The sequence below is a fragment of the Durio zibethinus genome, chromosome 19, assembly GCF_047325235.1.
Source record: "Durio zibethinus cultivar Kanyao isolate XHJ-2024 chromosome 19, ASM4732523v1, whole genome shotgun sequence".
NCBI lineage: Eukaryota > Viridiplantae > Streptophyta > Magnoliopsida > Malvales > Malvaceae > Durio > Durio zibethinus.
Window position 1 is genome coordinate 2,210,458 of NC_143180.1, and position 26,942 is coordinate 2,237,399.

Sequence of the window (26,942 nt, forward strand, 5' to 3'; positions counted from 1 at the left end):
ATTTAAAAAGACGCAACCAAACATGAATTAAACTAATATTTAAAAAATAAAATAATAATAATTTTTTTAATTTAGTGAAAATAATGTATTATATGTAAACACTTATTTTAAATGATGTCTATTCATACATTATCTTTTTTACGAGATTCATTTATTTGATAAAAAATTGTAAAATTTTTTTATTTTAAATTTTAAATATGTTGAACGTCATATTTTAAAATAAATAAATTAAATTAAAATCTTTAAGATTGAGTGATCCATTTATTAATTATTTCGTTCCTGTGTGTTGTTCATGAAGAACAAATTACCTAAACTTGACTGCATGAATGATGAGAAAAAAAAGTTATGTCTAAATTAATGGAATAAAAATAATTTTGTCATCAAGTCAACTGATGATTAAATTAAGTTAATTAAGGCATAATTGGTCAAATTTGGTGGACTCCACGTTGTACTTTTTTTTTTTGTTGAATGACATTTAACATTTGTAAAGGATAGTTAATTATATATAGTACAAGCTTATCCATAAAATATTTTTTTTTCAGATAATCTAAAAAATAATTACTACTTCCTAGTTTTTTATATTATTTACTATTTATCCAAATAAAATATAAAATTAAGATATCCAAGTATATATAAAAATTGAATAATAAAAAAATTTAAAGAGAAATTTTATGTTGAATATTTCTAAAATTTTTCTCTAAACACTTTTTTATTAATAAAATTAATAAATTTATAAAAATTTTTTATAAATATTTATAAATGGGCACCCAAAATTTTTTTTAAATTCAATTATATGTTAAATTTATTTAATTATGTTAGTTCATTTGGGTTAACTCCAAAAATTCAAAATTCAGCATAATTTGATTTAATTTGTGTTAAATTTATTCACCTCATTTATGTTGAATTTATTCTTATTTTCAAAGTTGGTTGTAAACTAATATGATTGGAGAAAACGAATTTGTATTCAAGAAAGAATAAAATTTTATGTTATTTCACAAGTAATCAACTATTTGGACCATTGATAAATTTTGATAAAAAAAAAAATCAAATCATAAAACCCATACTTTCTTTTCTTTTCCTTTCCTTCATTTCAATTAGCACATCAACGAAAATGAAGCTCATTATCTTACAATTTTCAAAAAAAAAAAAGAAAACTAATTACTCTATCTGCTTCCGTTTAATAAATTTTATATAATTGGATTTAATTTAATTATAAGTGCTGATTTTTCTCCAAATCAACGACAACAGTACTAACATTATCCGCACTATGCCTAGCCAAGGCCAACTTAGTTAACAAAATAGAAGCATCCAAACACGCCTTATCCGAACTCTCGGCTGCGCCACCTCTGACAGCCGCGTCACAACCCGGTGATCCTGGTGAAGATGGTTGCTTTTGAGCGCGTAAACACATACGGGCCACGAAACATGCCGTGTCATTCGTCACCACATCCCACAATCCGTCGCTTGCCAATATCAAACATTCATCGCCCCCTTCTCTTTCCGTTATTGTCACCTCCGGCTCCGGAATTACAAAGGGTTTTAAATAATTGTCACCTGATAATTAAAAAAAACAAAAATTAGAAATTTATTTTCAAAATATAAAAATGGTTAAAAAAAGGAAAATAATAAAAGAAACCTTACCAATTGCTCTGGACATGGCTAAAACGCCAAGAACTCGAGGGCCCTCCCAGTAAATTACTCGGCCACCGGCTTCTTGGATCCGAACTAATTCATCGGGTCGATCCGGCTGATATAAAATAAAATATCTTAATAAGTAAACAAATAATTTTATTTTTCATTTAAGAGAAAATAAACTATAGAAAGTAAAATATCTTACCTTGTGATCGTCGGAAAGGGGGAGAGCCACGCCGTTCCGGCACAAGACAGCGCGGGAATCACCACAGTTGGCGACGATGATCTTATCCGGAGTGACAACAGCAACCACTGCGGTGGATCCAACGGCGTCGCACTGTGGAGTTTGAAGTTCGCATCGGCAATTCGAACTCTCCCTAGCGTCCACTGTCCATTCTTGAACTTCCTTATCCATTCTCTCGAAGCTTCTCTCCATCGTCCGCTTCCACTCCACCGCGTTTCCTCCGCAGCACGCTTCGATTTCTTCCCTTAGTATCTCATGAAACCGATCTCTGCACTTCATCGCAACCTAAAAAAAAAAAGGTAGTTATAATTGATTTTAATTAAATCAACAAATTAAATTTATGAAATATTTTCAAGTCAAGGATATTTTTTTAATACATGTGAGCAGCCATGGCCGTCGAAGACGCCGAAAAAGTGAATGTCCGACGAAATTTGAACTTGAGAGCTTTGCTTGCAAAACGAAGGGTGAATCGAAACGGCGTCCTCCATATCTCGTCGCCTTCCACAAACGGAAGTCATGCCGAACTTCGGCGATTCCTTCTCTACGGCCTCTAATTTTACTGTTCTATTAGAATTCAAACCTTCATTAATTTCGTAATCTTTCTTAAGCTTATTAGTATCGGAGTTTTGAACCGCGTTATCACTGTCATGAGGAGAAGCCGGGAGGAAGAGATCGAGATCGAGATCGAGCTTCTTACGTTTCCGACCGTTTTCTAACGGCGGTTGAACGGCCGCGTCGGCTACTACCTTAAACGGACGAAGCTCCATTCTCCGGCGACGTGAAGCTCTTGAGGTTGGTTCAACCGGAGCTGCAGCTTCACTTTCTCCAACAATTTCGCAGCAAATTCCAGCCATTGAATTACACAAAAATTGAAACTGTTTTTCACTGACAAACAAACTTTGTTGCCAAATCAAGAGAAATTTTTTTTTTCTCAGATCGAATGGAAAGACTCATAAAAATAGCTGAGAAGCGAAGCTTTTGTACTAAGACGTCCAATATCAACTGGGCCCACGCCTAAGTACTGGCAAGGGGCAGACTACGTAATAGATGGAGCGTGAATTTAGGTTCCAGGGGTATGCGATTAGGGGAAAAATTAATCTAAATAGGTTTTTTTTTTTAATTCTGCTATTTTTTCCAAAGAAAGCGTCTACGTAACAGAGCGAAAATTGGACACGTGTGGGGCCACATGTCCAGGTTGCTTGACGCCTATCAGAATATCTGAGGCTAGGCGAAAGCCAACTCGACACGTGTCCTTATTGACGTGGATCCATGATGCACATCCCTCCCTTTCGTTGCTCGCCTATAACACGTTTCGGTCATTCCCTTGGCTTTGAAAAAATTTCATAATCTGCCGTCCTTCTTTGCAATTTGAACACGTACCAATTTCCCACTCCTGCCCCTAGGCTTTTTCTATAATTGACAATCGCTCCTTTTTTTTAATAATTTTTTTATTATAATTAATTTATTATAATTCAATTTATTTTTATTTTTATTATTTTTCTATCAATCCAACAAGTGATTTGTTCGATAAATTATATTTAATTTTTTCGATACAAAAATTTTAAATTTAAATCTTATCAATGATTATTTATTAAAATTATCTTAATTTCATGATATATAATTATTTATTTTAAATTATAAAATATGATATATCTTATTTTAATTAAAAAATTAAAGAGTTTATCTACTTTTAAATTTTTTTTTTTTTAAAGGAATCGTAATATCAAAATTATGATTTTAGTTCTACCAGAATTTGCAGTTATATCTATTCCGATTAGCTATTCTTTTTAAATTTTGTTTTGATAAATTTTGAAGGTTTTATGTTATTTCTCTACAACAAATAAAAATAAAATATATTAATGCACTCAATACTTAATTAATTCAAGTATCACTTTTTTAAATGAAATTAAGATGAAATTTGTTATTATATTATGATTTTTAATGTTGAATTTTGGTATTTTGTCAAGTTAATTTTATTGAATTATTTTTCATTTTTTATTTGGACAAATAAATTTACTATTTTATGAAATATTATGTTAATGCAAATGATATATTTTTTTCTTCACTAAATTTTCAATAAAAAAATATAAAATAAATTGTTGTAACAAATAAAAATAATATCTAAATAAAATTTTAAATTTTATTAAACAAGAAAATAAAGTATAATTTTTTATTGCATAAAATTAAAGTATGAACTTTGATTTTATTGTAATTATAATTATTAAATCTTAAAAATAAAAGAATAAAATTGTATTGTCAAAATCCTTAAAGCAATATAAAATGTTACCCTGTTTCGCAAGGGGATTTTTTTAATTTTTATAAAAAAATAATTTAAAATTTAAAATTTTTTTTAGTTTTTAAATTTTTTTATTAAAAAACAAGATTGAAAATCTTATATTTAAAGTTTTTTATATAGTTATTTGTATTGATTGCTAGTTGCTAATTTTTTTGTAATTTATTAAAAATTTTCAAATATAATATTTTTAAATTTTTATTTATATATTTTTTGTTTTTAAAATATATTTAAAAAATATTTAGATTTTATATTTGATAATTTTTAAAGAAATTTTATTATTTTTTTGTGAGATCTTTTAGTTTATTTTCATGTATGTCATTTTCTAATTGATTATTTTTAGTTGCAATTTTTTTAATAAGTGATTGAAATTTAATATGTTGGTTAGTTTTAAGATTTTGAATATTGATTTTTTTTAATAAGATAGATATATTTTTATAGATTTTTTTATTATATAAGTGTTTGTTTTTATCTTTACAAGAATATTTGAGGGTATTATAATTACCAACAACACATCATCATCTCTATACTTAACTCTTATAATGTTTTTTGTAATTATAATTATAAGCAAATAATTTTTTAAAATTTTTTTATTTTAAAAATTATGACATAATAAGTAAAGGGTTCCTCACATATTAATATATTAATTGTTAAAAATATTTTTTTAAATTAAAAATAATAAAAATAACACATGGCAAGCAACGAACTTGTAGATGTCACTATACTATCCTTTGGAGATAGCTTTTATATATAAGATATAGATTTCATCATACATTTATCAATATACTCATTTAAATAAATAAAATAAATATTTTTCTATAACTTATATCATTCAACTAAAAATTTTTAACAAATTATTAAATATTTTAGACAATCATAATTCTAATTATAATAAAATAAAATTTTATAAATACAAAAAAAAAATCAATGACTTATTTTGATTTTTTCATAAAATCGAAGACTCATTTGAATGCTATTGTTAATACAAATAAAATTTCATTTCAAAAACAAAATAAATAAGATAAAAAACTATTGCAGAAAAGGACCTACTTTCAGTCATAATCACGTGAAAAGCCCAAAGAACACGTGTAGGGATGTAATTGAATCATGTTTCAGTAAGCTACGAAAATGATGCTTGTAGACCCTAGAGTCGTAGGCCACCTTAAAGAAAAAAGGTTGGGATCGAGGAGCTGGATTCCAACCAGTCAAAAGGTGCCACGTAGAAAGTTAACTGGCAAACATGAGGTGACGCCACAAAAGTAGTGCCACGTGACTGGAGAAAGCATTATTTTTCAGTAGCCCACTGGACACCTAACCTTTCCGAAAACTCTGTGGTAACCACAGTTAATATTTTCTTAACTTTGGTTAAGTCATTGTTTTTTTTTTTTTCCCTCACAAAGATTCGATTTTTGGATTTTGTCAAATGTGAGTTGCTGCTGTTAAAATTACCTAGAAATATTAAAATATATATATAAAAGGTTAAAACCTTTTTTTAATAACAGTTTTTATTTTTGAAAATAATATATAAAGTTTTCAATCTTTTACTACAAAAATATAAATAAAGATAAAATAATAAATTTATAATTAAAATAATAAAATTATATTAAAAATTAAAATTTTAATTAAACTCATAAATTATTCAAATAAAATATTAAAATGCTCGAATTTAACTCATTCGATAAATCGAGTTATTTAATCTTAAATTCAACTTAATAATAATTAAATCGAATTCAAATTTTATCTAAATCGAATTTAAATAATTTTTTAAAATTAATGTATTATTTATACTCTTAACTTAAATGAAGGAAATAATATGTATTTTTTTAAAAAATAATATTCTGAAATTTTGACAAGTAAAACATAATAAGTTTCAAGTACTTAAAGACAAAAACATAGTGTGCTGAAAGAATTTAAGCATAAAGCTTCCATTTTTGTGTATTAAAGCTGTAATTAATAAAAGTATCAATGACAAATTAACAGGCCAATCACCATTGAAATGAACAATGACAAGGGAAAAGTCACCATGGTACAAGACCAATGGAGCTTACAAGCACAGAATTATTAAGTATTATTGGAAATTCAGGACGTTGGACGTTGAAGATTAAGATTATGAAGGTGGGATTTTTTTTTTTTTTGTTCAATCTAATCTCATGCCAGGATTAAAACCGTTAGCTGCAAATCCTCCATCAACAGAAATAATCTGTCCAGTGATGTAAGAAGAAGCGGGAAGGCAAAGGAATGCTACAATTGATGAGACTTCTTCTGGTTCTCCAACACGTTCAAGAGGGGTTCGAGAAATTACTTTTTCCAAGAAATCTTTTTTATCAAACAACTGCAAAGAAAGACAAAGAGAGAATTAAGGAGCATCTGTCAGTCTGTCAGATTCAGAGTTGATATCTTACAAAATGTACCTGACAATAAAAATCTGCCTGATATGGAAAAATTATCAAAGCCTATTAAGAAACAATCCTCAGCTACAAAATTTTCTTCTTTTTTGCATAATTCAGGGAAGAAATTTTCCAATGATTTCACCAAGCTTGATGTTCTTCACATGAAAGATTAGTAAGATAAGATACACTGTAATCTATAGTAACATTAGAAGATTGAGCATAACTGCAGTAGATAGCTATGATCCTCCGACCCTGCATTTTCCTTGAAATACTTGTGTCTGATACACTTGCTTCGGAGAAGGAGGACTCTACTACTACTCAACTGACAGAGAGCAAGTCAACTAAAGCGTCTTCAACAGATTTATGTTTCTGTTAAAACACTTAGGTAGATAAGATTTATGTCTTGTATATATTTACATCTTACTACAATAAAACATTTACAATTCGATACCGAGAATTCTTGCTCTTATAATACCCATATCCAACACTCATTCATGAATCTGGTCAGTAATTCAAAAAAGGGAACTGTGACAGTATGCTTTGACAACATTGCATCATTATTTCATAGGAACCATTGGGTCAGGGGATAAACATCAGATGTTTTGGAATTCAGAGAAACTAGCACTTATTAGGTGCCATCATTAGGAAAAAGATAAGTGCGGCTGGTGCTGAATTATAATTTACAAAGGAAGTGCACAAAATGTGGGGTCTAAAGGATTTTAATCCTCATAAAAAAAGAATCTTTAACAAGTCCATGGGATTGAGCATTTGAGCTTCATTACTATTAGTTTGTTGGACTCAAGTCAAATTATTGTCTACCATAAAAGACCTGCCCTAAACCCTAAACCAGGAACTGGTTCAAAAATACTGTAATGAAAGGAACAAATGAGTTTATCGCTAGGTATTTGACTAAATAGAATCGTCCGGTTCCTATAGAACCTATCACTAAAATACCCGTGAAGGGAGATAGGGCTAAGTGGAGCAAAAAGGATTTTCCATAGACAGGAAATGAAAACTATTAGCCTCACACCTAAGTTTGTGAATAAGTGATTGTCTGATAATGAGCAAGGAATATCCACCTTTCTGCTAAACAGGATGTATTGAACTCATAATTCATTAGATACTTTTTATGAATGTCAACTAAATATCATAAGTAAATTGGTCCCGGTAGTTCAATTCTTTGATAACCAGAGTCACTTCCATGGCAGAAGACTATTAAGACTAAATAAGTATCAAAATTTAGAAAATTAAGCTCCTGTAATATAGAAACTATTCCTTTAGAAACAGAAAAAAAGATGAGCATATATGGGAGGAAGACGCTACCATCATTGTACAGTTGCCAAGCTTATTTCATTCAATAATTGATGATAAGCTATTAATAAAGCATGCCAGACAACAATCTTTCAATGAGATAAAAGGAAATGGGCGTGGTTTAAGTAGGATATCAATTTTCATTTCAAACATATAATCAAGGTTCTACTAAAGTGAGAATGAATAAATGTATAGAAAACTTTAACAAGAAATGGAAAATCTTACATGTTCAACAAGTGAGGTTCTGATATACCAGGGAGCAACACAGTTGGTCCGGATATTATCCTTTGCCCACTCACAAGCCAGATTTTTTGTAAGTTGATTAATAGCAGCTGACAATAACAGACGCAAGAGAAATGATGCTTATAAATTGATCTCACCAAACAAGAATAGGTAGTTGAGAAGGGGTGGGAGGAGGTTGTCACACACCAAATAAGAAGGTAATTTACCTTTAGTTGGTCCATAAATGGATCCACTACCTATATGCATTAGACCCGCAACAGAGGAAATGAACACAATGCTTCCTACTCCAGAAGCCTTTAGAAGAGGATGTGCAAGTTGGCACAGATGGTATGCAGATTCAAAGTTAACAGTAATGAGTTTTGAATATTCTTCAGCAGAGTACTCAATTGTTGGCTTCCTGATATTTGTCCCCACATTGTTGATCTAAACCCAGAAGATCATGCACATTATTATGCCAGAACGTTCTTCAAAACCAATAATAATAGAGGTATGTAATATTGTTAAGAAGCATACTTGTTATTCTAGATAATGGGATGTACTAGAAATAGGTAATAAGGAGAAAGAAATGACATGATCAGTAGGAGGGAGTGGGGGAGAGAGAAAAAAAGATGAGAAGCAATTGATGCAATTCCACACTAACACAGATGTCACACTCCTAGAATGAAATATTATGTACAGGAATCAAAGTTGCACCAAGTAACTTCTGATTACTCATAATTTTCAACAGGTACTTTAATTGCAAGGGAAATTGTTCTGAAACTTCTATAAAATATATTCAGTAGTAAATAAAATCCTAACTAGATGACTGGAACCATACAGGACTATTCTTGTTCATATAAACAATCTGATTATATCATAAATGTTCACTTTGCCTATTGATTTCATAGCCTGGGGATATTCTAAATATAAAAAACATTGCCAATTCATAGAAACCTTTAACATAAGTGGTTTTACAAATCTGTAATTAAACCTCTTTTAAGAATTTGAAGTGTTCTATCTACTTAATTGTTTAGAATGCTGATTTCCATTAATCTTGTCCAATCATAACATTCCTTATCATTGAAAGCTTTAGTCCATCTCCTTGGTGTCCCTATTTGGCCATCAAAAGCTGTGAATCCAATAGGATTTGACTCAAACAACACAATTTCAAGCTTTTATCAATACAAAAAAAGCATAAGCTCACCAACCTCTCCCTAGACCAAAATTAGGCATAGGAACATAAACAATCAAACAGAAGCATACAGCAAAAGAGTAACGACAGAATTTGACTACGTAAACTCTAAACCAAATGACATAATCAAGAAAATCATTCACATCATTCATAAAAACCAAAAATGATTCATATAAATGGTTCTAAGACAAGGCACACAATGGCAAAAACACTTACAAGAATGTTAAGCCTTCCATTGAAAAGAGAAGCAACATTCTCTATCAGTTTCTGTCTCTGGTCTTTACTTGAAGCATCACAAACTGACCCACTCACCAAAAATGCTTTACCTTCCCATTCCTTCAAACAGTTATTCAATTCATCTTCATTCCTTGAACATGTGTAAACAGCCGCCCCAAGGCCTGCCAGTTCTTCCACTATAGCATGCCTACAAGGAAAAACCAAAAGAACAAAAATACAAAACAATAAAAAATGTAACTTTGATCATTGGGTTTTATCCAAAATCAAAACTTTATCATTCAAAAACATTGAAAAAAAGAAAAAAAATGAGAAAATGATCAGAGAAAAGATTAAAGAAGAAAAGAAAAGCAAACCCAATTCCTCGTGTGCCACCAGTGACGAGGGCAGTCATTCCACTGAGAAACCATCTTGGTGTTTTAGTTTTGGAGTTGCTAGCTGTCTCTGCCATGGAATTTTTTTTCTTTTGTTACGTAATATTTTTCTCTTCCTTTTTATCTCCTGCAAGTGTTTCCCGGAGTTTGGACTCTGGTTCTTGCCAGATCCTGTCAAAGCCACGCTACGTTACACTTCTTTCAAATTGCTGTTTTTTTGGTCAAAATTTTCCAACTTGTTTGCGTGTTAGAACGTTGTCATAGTTTGAGAAATATGATATGTTTATTGGTTTTTCCTTAAAAAAGACAAAACATAAAAACAATAGTACTACATATGTCTATTAAAAAAATATATTATATATTTCATTTCAATTATTGATACCTAATATGATATTTGTTAAATTCATGCAATTTTTTTATTAAAATTGCAAACAAATTTTAAGTGATTTTTTTTTTTTTTTTTTTTTTTTATAAACATGTTTCTTTAAAGTGATTCTATGGTTTAAATTAGAATGAGAGTTTTACTCATATTCAAAGAAGAATTCAAACTTTTAGGCAAATGAATATTATATTAGAAAAATAGAGATAATGATGAAGATGTGGCTGGCAATGAAAATTGAATAAAACAATTATGATTTTAATTTTTTTTTTTTGAATATAGAAATAGAAATAAATAACATAGTATCTGCTCCGCATCTGTATTGATATTTTATATATGTATATATTTAGTAAATAATTGTTTATTAAATAATATAATTTCAAATTAATTATAATTAATATATTTGTATTTAAAAAAATATTAATATATACTTATAAAAATTATATAAATATAAAAAATTAAAATTAAAGTGAAGTTAAAAAAAAATTCACTTTTTAATTTTTTTAAAAAATTACAAATTCAAAAATTATTCATATTTATTAAAAACTCATAAGAATAAAAGTTCGAATTAACATTCCAGTTTAGACTCAATCATTGGACTTGGGCTGATTTTCCACACATGGTTTAGCTAGCATCTTAGGCTTGGGTCTGCTAACTTGGAGATTGGGCTAAACCAGGCTTTAGACTGGGGTTCACTCAAGTTTACTACTCGACCGTCTTTGTCTTTCATCTTGGCACCTCATTTAACTCAACTTTGCCTACTTCTTGAGCCTCATTTTCTTTCTTGTTGCTAGAGATTTATGAATTCTTATCAGTTCAGAAACGAAAACCTTCTCACATTTGTTGTCATGTTTGTTTATCTCGCGTGTTCTGTTAGCAGAATATTATTCCAATCATAATGGAGCGTTGAAATTTTAATTTTATTATCCATATTCAAAGGAACTTTGGCAGAATGGAATGCAATTGCTACTGAATTCATGGTCATTTTCTGAAAATTAGCCCATTTCCTAAGCACCAAGCCTAGCAAAGCTTGTTCAATTGAACCCAAAAGAGAAAGGTCTTCAGCTTGTCACATGAGTTTCTATTCTTCAATAGCTTCATTCATCCTTTCATGCATCATATTACTGCTTGGGATAAAATGGAGGGAAAGTGGGAAACTCATTTCCTATTAATATGATGGTATCACCAAAGCACAACATTTACTTATTAAATAAAATTAAGGTTGGGTTTGGTATAGTTGATACATTCATTTTTTAATTGATCTTGAATTCGAATCTTACAAATAATATTGATTTTTGTGAAATACACAAATTTTTGTTCGGATTTTTCACATGAAAAAGAAAAGATTCACTCACCGATCTGAAACAATTATTGAATGTTTGAGCATTTAAGTACGTCAAATGCTCATCACTTTTTTGATTCTCTAGCTAGCTATCATCAATTTTTGTTGATAGGCAACCAAAAAATTTTTTTTCTTTGGCAACATGTGATTCCTTTGAAACTTTAGGTAACCTTGGGCTAGAAATTTTTTTTCTCACATCATCTAATCCTGAAGATAAACAAGTGTTGGCACAACCGCACAAGATCCAGTTTCTCAAGGCATAACTAAAAAAGGAAACCCCTTAGCAGTTTGCTCAGAATATATTCTCATTCCCCTTGAGAAAATCCCATAAATGAATCTTTTGAAACCAACATGGAAACAGACAAATCATCCCCCACCACCCATGTGCTTCTCTGCCATTTCACCTTAAATCCTCTCATCCCCTAACCCAATGCTGCCTTTTTTAACATCTTTCCAGGGCATTTCATGGAACCCCAAACCTCAGTTTCCTTCTGTTTCTTTTCCCCGTGTCTGTCTTTAAAAACCTCTGTAAAAAACAATGAACCCCACACCTCCAAAAACACACAAGAAACCATCAAAATAGGAAATTTTGCCGGGGTAACATAAATTTCCTGTATACATAGCAACGCATCAGTGTTTTTTTAAAACCTTTTCTCTGCAGAACTCCATTATTAAGTCAACAGTGATGTATCATCAAATTTCCTTATAAAGTTAAACGTTGAAAAAACAACTACAAAACACTCAGAGACCTCGCCGTGTATTCTGGAGGATCCATCGGTTTCACTAGGTTACATTGGCTATATTGGCTACCAGGCTAGCTAAGGGGGATTTGTATTTTGATTTTTTTGCAGAGTTTTTTTTAGGCTGTTAGGTTTGGTTTGTTGAAAGTTGAGAGAGTAATAGCCAACTTATAGCAAACAAGTAGTACAAACAAAAGAAACAAGAAAAGTGAAAGTCGAAATTTAATTTAATTATTTTTAAGATAATATTTAATAGATTTAGAATTAAAATTTTGTAAAAACAATTCAAGGAGGAGGAAATAGTGCCAATGAAGTGAATTGTTTATTTCACCAAGGCGCGAGGAAATTACTATAGTAGCATATAGTTTGACGTGGATGCATTAATTAACTTGATTCCTTTGTGTTAGGTGTAGAGTTTGGACTTTTTGGAGATTATTGAGAAGAGACTGGAAGATAACAGAAAGTTTTCAGAATTATTGGGGGATGAGAAACTGTTAAAAAGTGTAATAAATCTTGGGTTTGATGCATATAACAACAACAATAGTAATAATAATACTTAGCAGGTAAAAAAGAGAATTCCTGTTGTGATGTGTCTCCCAATAGCAGCAGAAGTGACTCACTGTCAGTTCTTTCACACCCTAACAACTCCCACAGTCAAATTCATCAATCCAACTCCTTTTTTTTTTTTCTCTATTTTTGCTACATAGTTCATGCGTGAAATTACAGTTAATAACAGTTGTTCAAAGTGTAAAAAGGGGAATTATATTGGTTAATTTTCCTTGTCCTTTTAGTAAAAAACTGTTCCTGCAGCATAAACACTAATGCAGGATCAGCTGATCCAAAGGACAATTTGTCATTCCAAGTAATAAATCTAAGAACTGTTTTAATTACTTAAATCACTCACTGCCCCAGCCGGGAGAAAACATTGAAAAATTGATATATAATAAACTAAGATGGCCATAAAACAAGGTAAAGACTTTTCTTCTTTAACATGAAAGAATTTAATTGCTTAACAGATAAACATTAGATATGGAGATGGAGATTTTTATTGTAGAACATGATCTTCTGGTATTAGTCTTTGCTTATTTTAATAATTCTGAAAGGACACCTGAAGATTTCATCTGTGATTATTAAGATTCTAAGTAGCATTTATCATAATCTAGCATTTATCATAATCTCCAAATCATTATCTTCATCATCAGAAAAAAAAAGAGAGTTGGAATGTCAAAACAGATAAAAAAGCCGGAAAAACTAAGATGCTATACTATAGATATATCGGAATATAAGAAACATGATTGGAAAATAAGCTTTCATTATCTGCAGTGCACAATTATACGCCTTGGCCTGTTTTCCAGTGAATATCAAAGAAGTGACATGAAGGAACAAGAAAATCAAAGTTAGACTGATATATTGATTTGTTGATTTCTGTTGCAATACTTTGATCCATCCATTACTGTAAAACACCAAGCCTGAGCTCAAGATCCAAGTCCTCCATGGAGCCTGCTGCAGGCTTAATTCCAAGAACCTGCCATTGAAGAGGAGAATATTGCTCTTTTGAAACTAAAAACGGCAGTGTTGAAACAGCAATCTTTGGACGTTTGTAATTGATTGCCTCATCTCCACAAGTCACAGTTGGTCGGTTTTGGAAAAAGACAGAATTCAACCCAACAGACAAATTGGTTTCAACGTGATCATGATCGGAATGTTGGCACATAGAATCTTCCCCTACCAGCTTGATACTCTTTTCTGCGTCAGGTTTTGAATCAGATGAAATAATAATGTTGTTGAGAGTTCTTTTTGCAGTAGAATCTGACCCAAATAACTGCGCTTTGTGCTCTTCTTGAACTATGGAATAAGTTGTAAAATTTTCATGAGTAGATAAAGCTGAAACCCTAGAAGCTGAAAAACTTGAGGCAACAGTACTAGGGTTATGGTCCAGATCATCAGTCTCATGTGGGAATTTGGGCTCAGGATTTTGGTTGTGATTTTGATGAGGAACAACTTCATTGTTGGGACAAACAGATTGTTTAAGCCTAGCTCTATCTCTTCTATGAACATTCATGTGACCACCCAGAGCTTGAGCTGACCTGAATTCTCTCCTGCAAAAACTACAAGAATATGATCTAGGAGGCCAAATACATCCCCCCAAAGACCCTGCCGCATCTTCTGCAAAAGCTTTTTCTTCCCAGGAATCAGCTAAAGAGTTCACTGATACTTGAAAATGGGACTTTAAAAACCCATGTCTCCTCCTCATCCACATCCAATACTGAGCCTGTTCCATGGGGTTTCTTTTCCCTTCTTTTTTGACAGAAAATTGATTGACTTAAAGAACAAGAAATGATGATTCTGAAATAAGAAAGAGATAGACTTTGAAGTGGTTTGACATAAGCAATTTCACTGGGGAAATAGGATCATCGGTTGGGGCAAGAGGTTAATATAGAAGTGAGGGTACATAGATTGGCAGCAGCTAGCCGGTACAAATCCTATTGACATTGAATACATGAAAACTACATGAGGGAAAAAGGCTGAGATGAAAAAGTCTTGTTGCTAGCTTTTGGGGGTTTAATTTATTGGGCTTTGCTTTGGCACATCCAGTGAAGCTATTTGCTTGTTTTTTAGCTTATTTGGTACACTGTCATTGTTATTTGGTATTATTTTGGCAATATTTTCCAAGGGTCCCATTTTTGAGCAATTGTCAAACATTGATCCACATGTGTGAAAGAACTAACGGTCATTAATACAAGATGAAAATAGCTATTTCATTAAGTTCTCTTTGCTTGGTTTACACAAACTGAAAGTAACTCTTTTCTTCCTTTCTTTTTTCTTTTAAATATTGTTAGAGTATTGTTCTCAGGTTTTACTAGAAGATTTTAAAAACGCATGCTTTCACATCTGTACGATGCGATACATTCAAGATTTTGTTCTCGAAGTTTTTTTACCATGCTGAATTGACAAAGAAAGAAAGCTCCTCTCCTTACCATATATGGACTAACCCTTTTCTTATATTTACATTCCAAAACCTTCAAACTCTAATTAATTCCTGAAGATCAGAATACCAATCTGATTAGGAAGGATTTCAGACAAAACATGTTCAGCTTAATACAAAATGTGCTAGGGTTTCTAATCAATCTGTTTTGAAGCAAGTAATTTTAATTTGAAAGTTTCAAGTTTTAGCTGAAATGACATATAGATTGAGACAATTAATAATGCAAAGTTTTCAAGTCAAACGATTTGTGAGAAGTGTACACATACAAAAGTTTGGTCATGTTCTTCAAACAACATGTAAATAAACAAATATGTTTATAATGTCTCTCAAAATGAATATCACTACATTTTTTTTAATCAAATACCCTCTTGGACCTTTCCCCTTTTCTCAACTGAATCTTTCACCAACCATCCAAAGAGAGAGGGAGACGACTAATATTTTTTATTCATGGAGCAATTAATGAGTAAACTAGTGTCACAAAAAATTTTTGATACCGATAGAATTAAATGGGGACATTTGAAAACTGACAAGGCCCCTCATTAACGTTTTTGATGGATTGATCAATAAACTAAACAAAAATGATTTTTCACGTTTCTTTTTTTTTTTTTTATAAAAGAGGTCACAGTGGAAAAGAAAAAGGGGTTATAGATGTTGGGATTTGAACTAAAAAATGCTACATGTCACCTCTTACACGAACTAACTGTATGAAATTTCTAATCTACTCATGAATTTTCTTATCCTTATACTTATATAGTTGAAAAAAATGCTAAGTGCATAAACTAATATAAAACCCGTAATTTCCAAATTTTAACTTCAATATCGTGTTAACTAATTCAAAGATTAATCGTCGTTGTCCGTGTTAAAATTTGTTTACTCTATTGGGGGCATTTTTTTAACTCATTCAAATCATAATTAGAAGTGAAATTCATTAGCTAGTTTGTTACCTAATACTGTTTTGATGTTAGAGTGAGGCTTTAAATATTAAAGGGTTCATAGAAGTGAAGATTAGAGCAATTGTTATGACACTTAATAAGGTTATTTCTTAAAGCCTATATCCTTCAAAATATTTACTTTTCCTTCAATAATATTCTACAAAACAAAACCAATAAAACCAATTAGTGGTCCAATTTGTGGACATGAGTGCATTAATTTGTTTCCTGTCGTTATTTTTATTCCTTGCTTAAGATTATAAGGGAACTGACTTATTAAAAGATCCAATTGGCAATGATAAACAAAACAAGAGCTAGGGCACAATTTTGCTTTTTTTCTAAGTAATTGGTTATAATTCTAGATTCCAACATTTTTAGTACTACGGTAAGTATTTTCGGGTTTTGCCTTGATTTATCTCGAGATGATTTTAAAAGTACATTTTTTCACATTTAATATATTTTGAATTTTATTTTCAAAATGTTTTCATAATAAAAAAACAAAATATAATATTCAAATTTGATAAAACATATGAGATGATAGAAGAATACTTCATGTTTTTTTATATAAAAAAAAGCCATAAGCTCGTAATATGAAAAAGTTATTGCAGGTGTAACGTTTTTAATTTAAGACTTATGAAATGTTACTTTTTAAGAATGATTACGTGAATTAATTAAATTAAAATTTGGATTAGTCTAAGGTCCGAAGATTTGATGTTTCTACATATAGTTCAAGACTTACATTCAATTATTTGCCTATCAAGAAGATCGTTACCTAATCTAGTTAATTGAAATTGTTCTTGGATTAGCATATAAAAAATAAAGCTTTAGCTATAGCCTAGGGGTGATGACATAAGCTCTTCGGTTACAAGGTCCTTATCTTGTTCATATCTTAGCATGAATTTCATTAGTTTGCCACAAACAGCCAATAAATGATTCCTTTGCATGCATAGCCAAGACCCAAATACCTCCAAAGTACACATTTTTATTCTTTCTTTGTGTGGTAGCTGGGTCAAGATCGCATAATTCCAAAAGCTTAAACAATAAGAGAGAAAATGAAGATGAACAATACTTAATAATCTGAATCATTGACTATTGAAGACTAATAGACCTTTCTTAAACAAATTAAACTATATAAAAACATTGTCTTGTACTTATAGATTCTGCCTAAAATGTCTTTACTCTTCAACTTGTTGGGAGAAGGAAAACTTTGAAAAAGAAACACATATCAAATTAAAGTTTTATGACTTGATTACAAACCAACAAATGGATAACTTAATAAAATGAGTTATATATTTATAAAAATAGATCGATAATAGAGCGATATAAAAATAATTATATATATATATATATATATATAGTATTAGCCAACTGATCAGAAAGATCAAGTGATGATGTATAGTATGCAATAATATTAGGTGTGATAAATAGATACACATAAATTTAGATTCATGGACGAAGTTGGCAAAATGATAAAAATGAAACCGAAATAATGAATAAAATCGAGTTTGTATTTATAATTATTTTGGTCCAGTTTAGACTGATATGTATAATTGTTAACACTTGAACTTTGTATTTATAATTATTTTTCATGCTATTCCCTAATTCATATGACATTTGCTGAGAATTTTTCAGGAATTTGGCCTGGAAATGAAAACTGACAAACTGATGGCAATTATTAATTTGAAGAGTTAATGTGTATTGTGATGGAAAGTAAATATTCTTAAAGAATAAAGCACAATTTGTAATTGATATATACAGAAATCTCAAGCAAGTCCCTTTCATTTTATATTAGTTAATACATAAGCTAAGGACAATGTTAGCTGGGTGGTTGAACTCTCAAAAGGCACAAAAGACTCATATCTTATCAATCAACACCAAATCTGTTTGTACATGGTTATACCTTAAATGAACCAAAAAAAAAAGAAAAAAAGGAGAAATGACAGTGAAAAAGGGTTGTAAAATGTACCTTGGGTGTATGATAGTTTAAAAAAGAGTAAGGTTTTAATGAAGCAAAGAAGGGACTTTGGTGGGCTTTTTACTAAGAATTTTTTTGAATGACAAAGAAATATTGTTAAAATGATAGAGAAGAGCCATGTTTTTTTAGGGGTGTGTTGTTGGTGTTGCTGGGGTTCTGACAATGCTATGGCAGATGATATCGACAATGATTTTGTCTTTTCAGTTTAGTTCTTTTCATGATCAGCTTCAAGGGCTTGGTTTGTTAAAGGTTTGAAACCCTGCAATTTCAAGTTTCTGTTGGATTGATTATAGGCTGAACCAGTCAGATATGTTGGTCCAAATTGTCTATGGCTTAGCCCAACTATGCTTTTTGCTGGACCCATGGTTGGGTCCAAATATTATAATAAAAGGTTAGGTCTATAGTGGAGTGGCCCGGTTACTTTAAACAATCGCCAATGGGGTTGAAATAAATTGGGCCAAGCACTGGAACTTAAGCTCAATGACCATTTGATTTAGGGTCCATTTAGATGGTTAGTAAGATTAATTTCTGTGAAATAGAATACAATAATAAAAGTTATTGTTGCTACTATTAGAAAAAAAATACTATAGCTGCCATTAAAAAAAACTCATAAAAAAATTTATATTAAATGATTCTTGTTAGATTTGATATTTGAATTTAATTATATGGCATTGAAGGTACAATAGAATTCAAACCCCCAACTTAGTAGTTGATGCACACATCTTATCTGGTGCAAATCTTAGTTTTCTCAAACAAAAAAAGCTCAGGCCAATTTTTATTAAAGACTAATTTTTTTTTTTTTTGTCATTCAGGGTAAAGTCCTACATTAAGGGGAATGGGAGAAGGTTGGGGTTCTAACCCCGACATTGATATTTTCTTTAAGGTTGTTTTAACTACTAGACCAAACAGTTGAAGACATATTACTCTAATTATTCACATATAGGTAAAGGGTTCTTTATTTTATTTATGAAAAATGTTAGAGTGACTCTAGCCTAAAGCCTAGAGGTGATTGTTAAGGTGATGTATAAAGAAAAAATTTTGTAATTTATTAATGTAATATCTTTTATGAATTTGGCAAAAAAAGTGAATTAAATGAAAATTCATATTTTAAAATAATAATTTAACTAACACTAACAAATGTCTATGAACATATATTAACTGATTTTTTTTTTAATTTTCAATTTCCATAAAAAAAAAGAAAAACTCACACACTTTACTATAAAAGTAGCAACCGATAAGTTTGGATTATAGCAATTTCAATTTAAATCATTTTGAGTTCGAATTATTTTATATTTAATTTTTTTTTATTTTTTATCAAATCGAATTTAAATAATTTTACCGCTTGTCTATGTTTTCACCAACCTGCAAAAGAGGAAATGTAAACATTAATGTCAATAACAATTAAACATATCGCCAAACATTAAATGTTGTGGACATAAATTCAGAGCAGGAATTTAGTGATAAGTAAGATATGGTGGGGGAGTTATGACTCATGAGGTAGAGGTGTGGAAGAACCTGGCAAAGCTGATTGCATCTTGCAAAAGAACATAACAATTGGGACTTACATTAAATGTTACTTCCTATATCCTAATTAAATTTTTTTAATTATTTTTTATTAATATTTTTAAAACTTAATTATTATTATTATTTTAAATATTTTAATTAATTATATTTTATAAAATTTTTTCATATTTTTATCAATAATAAATATAAAACAATAGAAAGTCAAACTTTTAAAAATTTATTTAAAAAAAATCAAAATGTAACAATTTAACAATTGTCTGTAGCTTAAACAGACTGAAGAGAGAGGTTAAAGACAATTAAAATACTATTTTTAAAAAGATTTTTGTATTTTTTTAGGTAAAAATATTTCTACATTTTATCTAGTTAAAAAAAATATATTAATTATATATTTTTATTAAAAGTGAAGATAATTTTTTAAAATTTTAAATAAAAATTTAAGGTGTTAATAAGTACTATTGAAAATTTCAATTAAGATTCAAATCATAAAATTGCTTTGGAATTTGGAAATTTTTATAGCTTTTGTCGGTTAGATCTTCCAATTCCATATTTTTTTGAACATTATAAATGTGCAATTAATGCTTGAGCCAAAATTCAAAGTATATTGAAGAAGTTAGAGGGGTCTATAGTTTCGATTTTTGTCATTATATATTTAATGTTGTTCATTTTGTGGCAGTGTACAATATATTGTAGCAATGACTACTGATCAATTTGATAACTGCATATGCCTTAAAAGTTAAAACCTTTGAAATTCTGCTTCTCAATTAACCCCACCATATATTTATATTATATAAAATATTAATAATTTATATATTCATATTATATTTTATATAAAAATTACGTGTTATAATTCATGTTAATACGAAAATATAAAATATATATTTTTAATTTTATTAAATTTATTTATAATTTTTGTTAAAATTTTAAACTGTATTATCTTCATGTATTTTATTCATATCATATCATTGTATCATATTTAAAATTATCAAGTATATTATCACCTTTTAGCTGAGAAAGTAAATTTTTTTTTTTATTTTGTAAAGTTTTTTTCATGCTGAGTATATATTTATTTTTTATTTTTTTCTGGATAACATGCTCACTATTTTTATTCATTAGTTTATATATTCATAAATCGTGATAATGATAATGATGATTATTGTTGAATGTATGTTGTATCATAAATATGCCAATTGAGCATTAGCTTAGATGATATAAATGTTGAAACAGTTCCTAAAATTTGTGAGTTTGAAAATTTAAACGCGTAATATTCTTTTCAAACGAGTTAAGTAAACATTGATTGAGAATTAATGATAAATTAAAAATTTTAAATAAAAAAGTTGTAATATATAAGTTTTGAGTGGGAAATAAAAACATGTATATAACATTGTATTTTTCCTCCAATTTCAATTTACATGAAAACAAGTTGGAATTAATGGAATTATATGGTAATTTTCTCTTGCATTTGATTTACTCAAATTTAGATCTTTACATTCTTTTTATTCATTGCAAACTTACAATGTTGGACTCTTTAAGTTAAAATAAATTTTAAAATTAATAAAGGATTTATTTCTATTAATAAGATAGTTCATCTCAACATTAATAAATAAGTTTCAAACTATTTCATCCGGTGTGAGCTTTAAATGGATAATTTTGATTAAGTATGATATATTTTGTCATGACTTAACGTAAACAATTTATCTAGCTAACATGAATTTTTTTTTAATATTTGAGATCTTTAAAAATTCAATTTTAATCACTTATTAAAAAGATAAATATATTAGAATTAAGAAGATAAATGTAATATTTTATTTTTTTGGTCAAAATAAATTTAAGAGTACCGGAGCTTACTTCATTTTCAATGTCAAGGTAAACCCTCAGCTCTTAAAATCGAGATAAACAATCAATTTACAATGTATTTTTGTTGATAAACGATCTGTAAATAAAAAATATATATAATATTTTATTAATAAATCAGATGGACGTCTTGAAAAATTTCAACAATCAAATTCAGAAAAAGGAAAAATGAAAGATGATGATTGAAAGTGCATATAAGCCCCTTTAAGAAACTTGGCGTCATCAAAGATGCTTGATTCCATTTCAATCCATTCGGAGACAATTCCATGTACAGAAACATCTAGGGCAACTTTTTTTTTTTCTTTCTGTATTGAAGATGCTAATGCTATTACCAAAATGCTTTGGTAAGCCAAAAAGAAAATAAACAAAAGAAAAGATTCTAAAGGGAACAAAAAAAGCAATAGATATATGTGCACCGAAATGGGGCAGTGAGGCAGCAGGCAGCAGGCAGCAAAAACAGAGCGAAAAAACATGCGGTGTTTGACTGAAAGAAAGAGAGTTCAAGTAAACGACTTGAAAGAGAAGCAAACGGTGCGGCCCTTCGCTGGCTAGCTAAGCCAAGTTTTGGGTGGTGAAATGTTCCAGTCTGAGTCTCTCCCTTTGTCTTGGCATTTGATACATTGTCGGGACATGAAGACAATGACGTGTTCCCACCTCTCAAACTCTTTCTTTCTTGTTCCTGTCTCTCTCTCTCTCTCTCTCTCTCATGTGCACGTTACCCCACACCATCTGGGAGATTTGGAGAGACAGTGAAGCTCTTATGCTATTAGTTTAATTTTTAAGTAAATTTGATAATTTAAAATATTATCTAATGATGTAATATAATAATATAAATAAAAATAAAAAAAAATATAATTTAAAATTTTAATAATAATTATAAATAAATTTAATAAAAAATATATTTTATATTTTTATATCCATATAAATAATAATATTAATTTTTATATAAAATATAATATAAATATATAAATTTTAATCTTTTATATAACATAAAAATATGAATATTCATATCTAACAAGTAATTGATTTAATTAGTTTAAATTCATTTTTTTTGACGAAAAAATTTTAAATTTTAGTTTTATAAGTGATTATTTGTTAAAATTATTTAAAATATACGATTTATAATTATTTATTTTAAATTATCAAATATGATATATTTTATTTTGACTTAAAAATTAAGTAATTTATCTATCTTAAATTTTGTCTTAAAAAAAAATGTTGAGAGCTGCTTTTCAATAATAATGAAATGAAAACTCATCTTGGTTTTGTTACATTCCCTTTCACCCATTTCTCCGATAACCTTGATCTTAAACCCTTCACATCATCACCACAACCAATCGTATCAATGATCATCACATGGAGACATTCTAGCTAGCACATGGTTAGGTACCCTACTTGCTATATAGGCTTTCTTTTGGTGCATGCTTGCATTAATCAAATGTAGTTAGAAATTGAATTATTAATTAAACATCAGTTTATATTTTTTTGATTTGATTGCAGATATAAATTAAAATAGGTTTATTCAATTTTTATATTAAAAAATAAAAATCTGAATCCAAAATTTTTAAAGGAAAAAAATACATTAATTATTGAATCAAGCAAAACTTGGGTGCCCTCATTTGCAATTTTATTTTAAATGAAATTCAAATTTTGTCAACTTAGGTAAGATTTGAAAGTTAAAATATTGAATTCTTCAAATTCTAAAGTAGAATTTTTTTTTTTTTTTTTGCATTTAATTGGAGGGATGTAAAGTTTATAAATTTAACGATCTTGTTTGAAAACAAATTGTATAAATTATTGAAAATATTTTTTCTTGTTGAACCACTGAAACTCCTTGATTTAAAAATGGAGATATACTAATATTACTATATAAAGTGATCAATCATTGGTAGATTATTCATTTTAGAAGCAAGATTCTATCATTATTTTTGGTACATTTCCCTATTCCAAAGCTAGTCATGCTTTGGAATGTAGCATATAAAAGCCCATGCAACTGGGGGCTTGAAAATTAGTCATTTCCAATACAGTCCAAATCCAAAAACTCAATCCCAACGTCCCCAATCAAAATCAACCACATGATAACATCAAGGATGAACAGTCACCATATACTGATGATTGGGTTTGCAAGTTTGTAGATGTAGATTATAAATGCTCATCCCCTCGACTCGTTGAAGGACGTTTAGCTTGAAGCAAACCCTGTAAAGCCAAAAACAAAAACAGTAAAACAAAAAACCAGGGAGACAAAGGGAAACCGGGCTCTGCAAAACCGCTATATTAATGGCGTTTTGGACATAGCAATCGTTATATCGTACAAAATCCTGTGAGAAAGCGAAACTGAGGGAAAAAGAGTCAAGTGATATAGCTTTAACGTACACTTTGCAGCAGGACTTAAAAACCCCAACAGGGTTAGGCTCTGCAACTGCGAGCAACAAGGGAAAAAACTGAAGAGGACCCCCCTTTCTCCTGAAACCAAGCTAGAGTTAACCGTACTAAGCTGAGAGATACTCGTAGTGTGATTTGATTCCATGATTTTCGTTTTTTTTCTGTAAATTGAGTGAGAGGAGGTACATCAAAAGTTTACCTTTTTTCCTCAAACAATCCTTTTTCCAGTACTAGAAAAAAAACCAAAAACAAGAAAAGCAAAGCAGATTTCACCTTCACCACTGAGTTACTTCAAGTTTCACGTAGCTGCAATCAAGGTATTTTTACAGTTTGAAGTTGGGATTTTGAAATTTTTTTTTTTTTTTGTTTCTTTGGGAGGGTTTTAGAATGAGATTTTGTTGAAGAAAAGAAGGGTTGTTTTGGATCAGTCTTTGAGGTTAAAGGTTAGGGTTGCAAAAACAGGAGGAACCCATATCTTAAATGTCTGATTCATGCAATCTAGTGGAACAGATAAGGTATTGGATTGTATCAAGTAGATTTGGTGGATAGAGATCTCTCTCTTTATCTACTACAGCAAACAAACAAAGAAAAAACAAGTTTTTCATTTCTTTAACGGTAACAAAGAAGATCTTCCCATTCATTTTGGTTTTCTTTTCTTAATTTCCATCTTGATTTATTGCTTTGATTCCCCCTAAAAAGGTCTGTTTCTTGCTTTTGAACTATGGCTAATCGTTGGTGGGCTGGAAATGTGGCAATGAGAGGTGTTGATTCAATAACTTCAACTCCATCTCTTCACCTTAGAAACCCATCTGAAGAAGATCATCAAATAGCTTTGAACCGCCTTGGACCCAGACGAGAAAACCAAGATTTTAGAGATAACATTAGCCCCTCCAATGCCAGCACTAGCAGCCCTAACCAAAACCAAGAAGACAATGAAGATAGCCGAGACAATGTTGAACCTGAAGACCGAAGTCTTGCTCTTGAAACCATTGAACCTGGTTCAAGTTCAGCTTCTCGCCGTCCTAGAGGTAGACCACCTGGTTCAAAGAACAAACCAAGGCCCCCCGTTATTATAACCAAAGAAAGCCCTAATTCTCTCCGTAGCCATGTGCTTGAAATCACTAGTGGCAGTGACATAGCTGAGTGTATAGCTAATTTCGCTCAGCGTCGCCACCGTGGCGTGTCGGTTTTGAGTGGCAGTGGTATTGTTGCCAATGTTACCCTTCGCCAACCAGCTGCCCCTGGTGGAGTGGTCACTTTACATGGAAGATTCGAGATTCTATCACTATCCGGTGCATTTTTTCCTGCCCCATCTCCTTCCGGAGCTACGGGACTGACGGTGTATTTAGCTGGCGGGCAAGGGCAGGTGGTGGGAGGGAGTGTGGTTGGGGCCCTGGTAGCGTCAGGGCCAGTGATGGTTGTCGCGGCGACGTTTACAAATGCGGTTTATGAGAGGTTACCAATAGAGGATGATGATAATAGTGGTGGGGGAGGCGATGGCGCCAGCGACGGGATTGGGGTGCAGCAGCAAGGTAGTAACAACAAAAATAGTAGTAGTGGTGGTGGTGGTGCTAATTCAGGGTCTCAGTCTCAAGGTTTGGGTCATGATAATCAGCAAGGTGGTTCAATGCCTTTGTATAATCTGCCTACTAATTTACTGCCTAATGGACAAATGCCTCATGATGTGTTTTGGGGTCCTCTACCACCGCGTCCACCGCCATCTTATTAACACGAAAGGGGAATGGATTTGGAGATAGAGGTGAAGGTGGAGAGACTGTAGAAGGTGCTTTGATTAGCTGACTGGTTTTGTATAAAAAATGTAATGACAATTTCCATGTAAGTGTAGGGAGAAAGGACTTTTTGGATTAGTTTCTGATCTTTTGTGAATTTAATCAAGTTCATGGTGAGGTTTAATTATGTTTTAGAGGTGCTTTTGTAGAACTTTGTAGAAGTGTTTCTTGTTTTTATTCCCTAATCAGCTTTTTTTTTTTGGTGTAGCAATGCATCTTTGATGATGTAGGTAAATAAATGGAATATTTCTTCCTATTGAGCAAATTTTCTTTGGTGCAAGCTCTTTAATCTGTGGTTAAGTTTTACGAGTAGTCTTTTGGTATTTTTCTTTTAACTCTATTTGATCAACTTTCTTGGAGGAATGCATGTTGATGATGTAGGAGAACGAAATTGAAGTGAAGAAGTGGGTTGAAAGGAATATGATCAGAAGATTCTTTTCATGGTATGCTTGTTAAAACTTATCTTGTTTTCTCAATATTTTATGATTCTCTTTCTTTTTTTTTAATGAACAATGACAATGGTGCTGACTGCTGAGAAGCTTGAGATAGTACTTCAATGTTAGCCTAGCTAGTCAGGTTGGCAGAGCTTTGACTGAGAAAACTTCACTTTGGTTTGCTGAGATAAAGAGAGAGGAAATTTTGGTTGGGGGGCAAATGATGGGAGATGAAAAGTTGAGGCTGATTCATCTGCATTTCCCCAAATTAGGTTGTTTCAGCAGTCAGCACTACTTGAAATTTTAACATCATTCAAATGGGTACTCCAAAATCAAGTACAACTGAGTTTCCATACTTTACATATGTGAGTCTTTGGGTTGCTTATTGCGATATTTGACATTCCTCCAGGATCATCTCAAACTGCCACATGGCTTCTCAAATCTGCTTCTACTAGCTACTAGTACTTCCTACCAATTTTTAAAGGACAGAAAAAAAGTAAGACCCTGTTAGATCAAAATCTAGAGCATATTTTGTTTGTTAATGCCTCAATTTGTAGCATTTTTGACTTCTGAATTGTTTCATTTGCCTCATTAATGCCTTTTACCACTACTCAGCCGCCAATGAATTTGAATAGAGACTGAGATTTTTCCATTTACGTATAGTATTTTTGTTGTCTCTGTCATAAAGTTTATTGACTAATTTGTTAAGTTTGATCTT

General features: G+C 30.7%; 4 protein-coding genes across 4 annotated transcripts; 1 reads left to right on the forward strand and 3 right to left on the reverse strand.

Moving 5' to 3' along the window:
- Window positions 1–1,049: 1,049 nt before the first annotated feature.
- Window positions 1,050–2,828, reverse strand: LOC111310185 (protein phosphatase 2C 37-like). Its single transcript, XM_022909377.2, has 4 exons — window positions 2,254–2,828; window positions 1,838–2,161; window positions 1,642–1,747; window positions 1,050–1,554 (listed from the first exon to the last, which is right to left on the reverse strand). Exons 1-4 carry the CDS (start codon window positions 2,728–2,730, stop codon window positions 1,211–1,213), a joined length of 1,251 nt encoding a protein of 416 aa, XP_022765112.2. The 5' UTR covers window positions 2,731–2,828; the 3' UTR covers window positions 1,050–1,210.
- A 3,242-nt stretch (window positions 2,829–6,070) lies between these two features.
- LOC111310186 (tropinone reductase homolog At5g06060-like) lies at window positions 6,071–10,165 on the reverse strand. Its single transcript, XM_022909378.2, has 5 exons — window positions 9,875–10,165; window positions 9,501–9,708; window positions 8,320–8,536; window positions 8,096–8,202; window positions 6,071–6,501 (listed from the first exon to the last, which is right to left on the reverse strand). Exons 1-5 carry the CDS (start codon window positions 9,967–9,969, stop codon window positions 6,307–6,309), a joined length of 822 nt encoding a protein of 273 aa, XP_022765113.2. The 5' UTR covers window positions 9,970–10,165; the 3' UTR covers window positions 6,071–6,306.
- A 3,346-nt stretch (window positions 10,166–13,511) lies between these two features.
- LOC111309771 (putative transcriptional regulator RABBIT EARS) lies at window positions 13,512–15,060 on the reverse strand. Its single transcript, XM_022908778.2, has one exon. It carries the CDS (start codon window positions 14,632–14,634, stop codon window positions 13,804–13,806), a length of 831 nt encoding a protein of 276 aa, XP_022764513.1. The 5' UTR covers window positions 14,635–15,060; the 3' UTR covers window positions 13,512–13,803.
- Window positions 15,061–23,532: 8,472 nt separating this feature from the next.
- LOC111309772 (AT-hook motif nuclear-localized protein 15-like) lies at window positions 23,533–26,046 on the forward strand. Its single transcript, XM_022908779.2, has one exon. It carries the CDS (start codon window positions 24,722–24,724, stop codon window positions 25,727–25,729), a length of 1,008 nt encoding a protein of 335 aa, XP_022764514.2. The 5' UTR covers window positions 23,533–24,721; the 3' UTR covers window positions 25,730–26,046.
- Window positions 26,047–26,942: the final 896 nt, after the last annotated feature.

Coding starts and splice junctions, on each gene's coding strand:
- LOC111310185 (XM_022909377.2), bottom strand. CDS start 2,730: ATGGCTGGAATTTGCTGCGAAATTGTTGGAGAAAGTGAAGCTGCAGCT. Junction 1,748..1,837: donor CCCTTTCCGACGATCACAAG/GTAAGATATTTT, acceptor ATTTTATATCAG/CCGGATCGACCCGATGAATT. Junction 1,555..1,641: donor AGCCATGTCCAGAGCAATTG/GTAAGGTTTCTT, acceptor TTTAATTATCAG/GTGACAATTATTTAAAACCC.
- LOC111310186 (XM_022909378.2), bottom strand. CDS start 9,969: ATGGCAGAGACAGCTAGCAACTCCAAAACTAAAACACCAAGATGGTTT. Junction 8,537..9,500: donor ATGGAAGGCTTAACATTCTT/GTAAGTGTTTTT, acceptor TTCTGGGTTTAG/ATCAACAATGTGGGGACAAA. Junction 6,502..8,095: donor GAACCTCACTTGTTGAACAT/GTAAGATTTTCC, acceptor CTTTCTTTGCAG/TTGTTTGATAAAAAAGATTT.
- LOC111309771 (XM_022908778.2), bottom strand. CDS start 14,634: ATGGAACAGGCTCAGTATTGGATGTGGATGAGGAGGAGACATGGGTTT.
- LOC111309772 (XM_022908779.2), top strand. CDS start 24,722: ATGGCTAATCGTTGGTGGGCTGGAAATGTGGCAATGAGAGGTGTTGAT.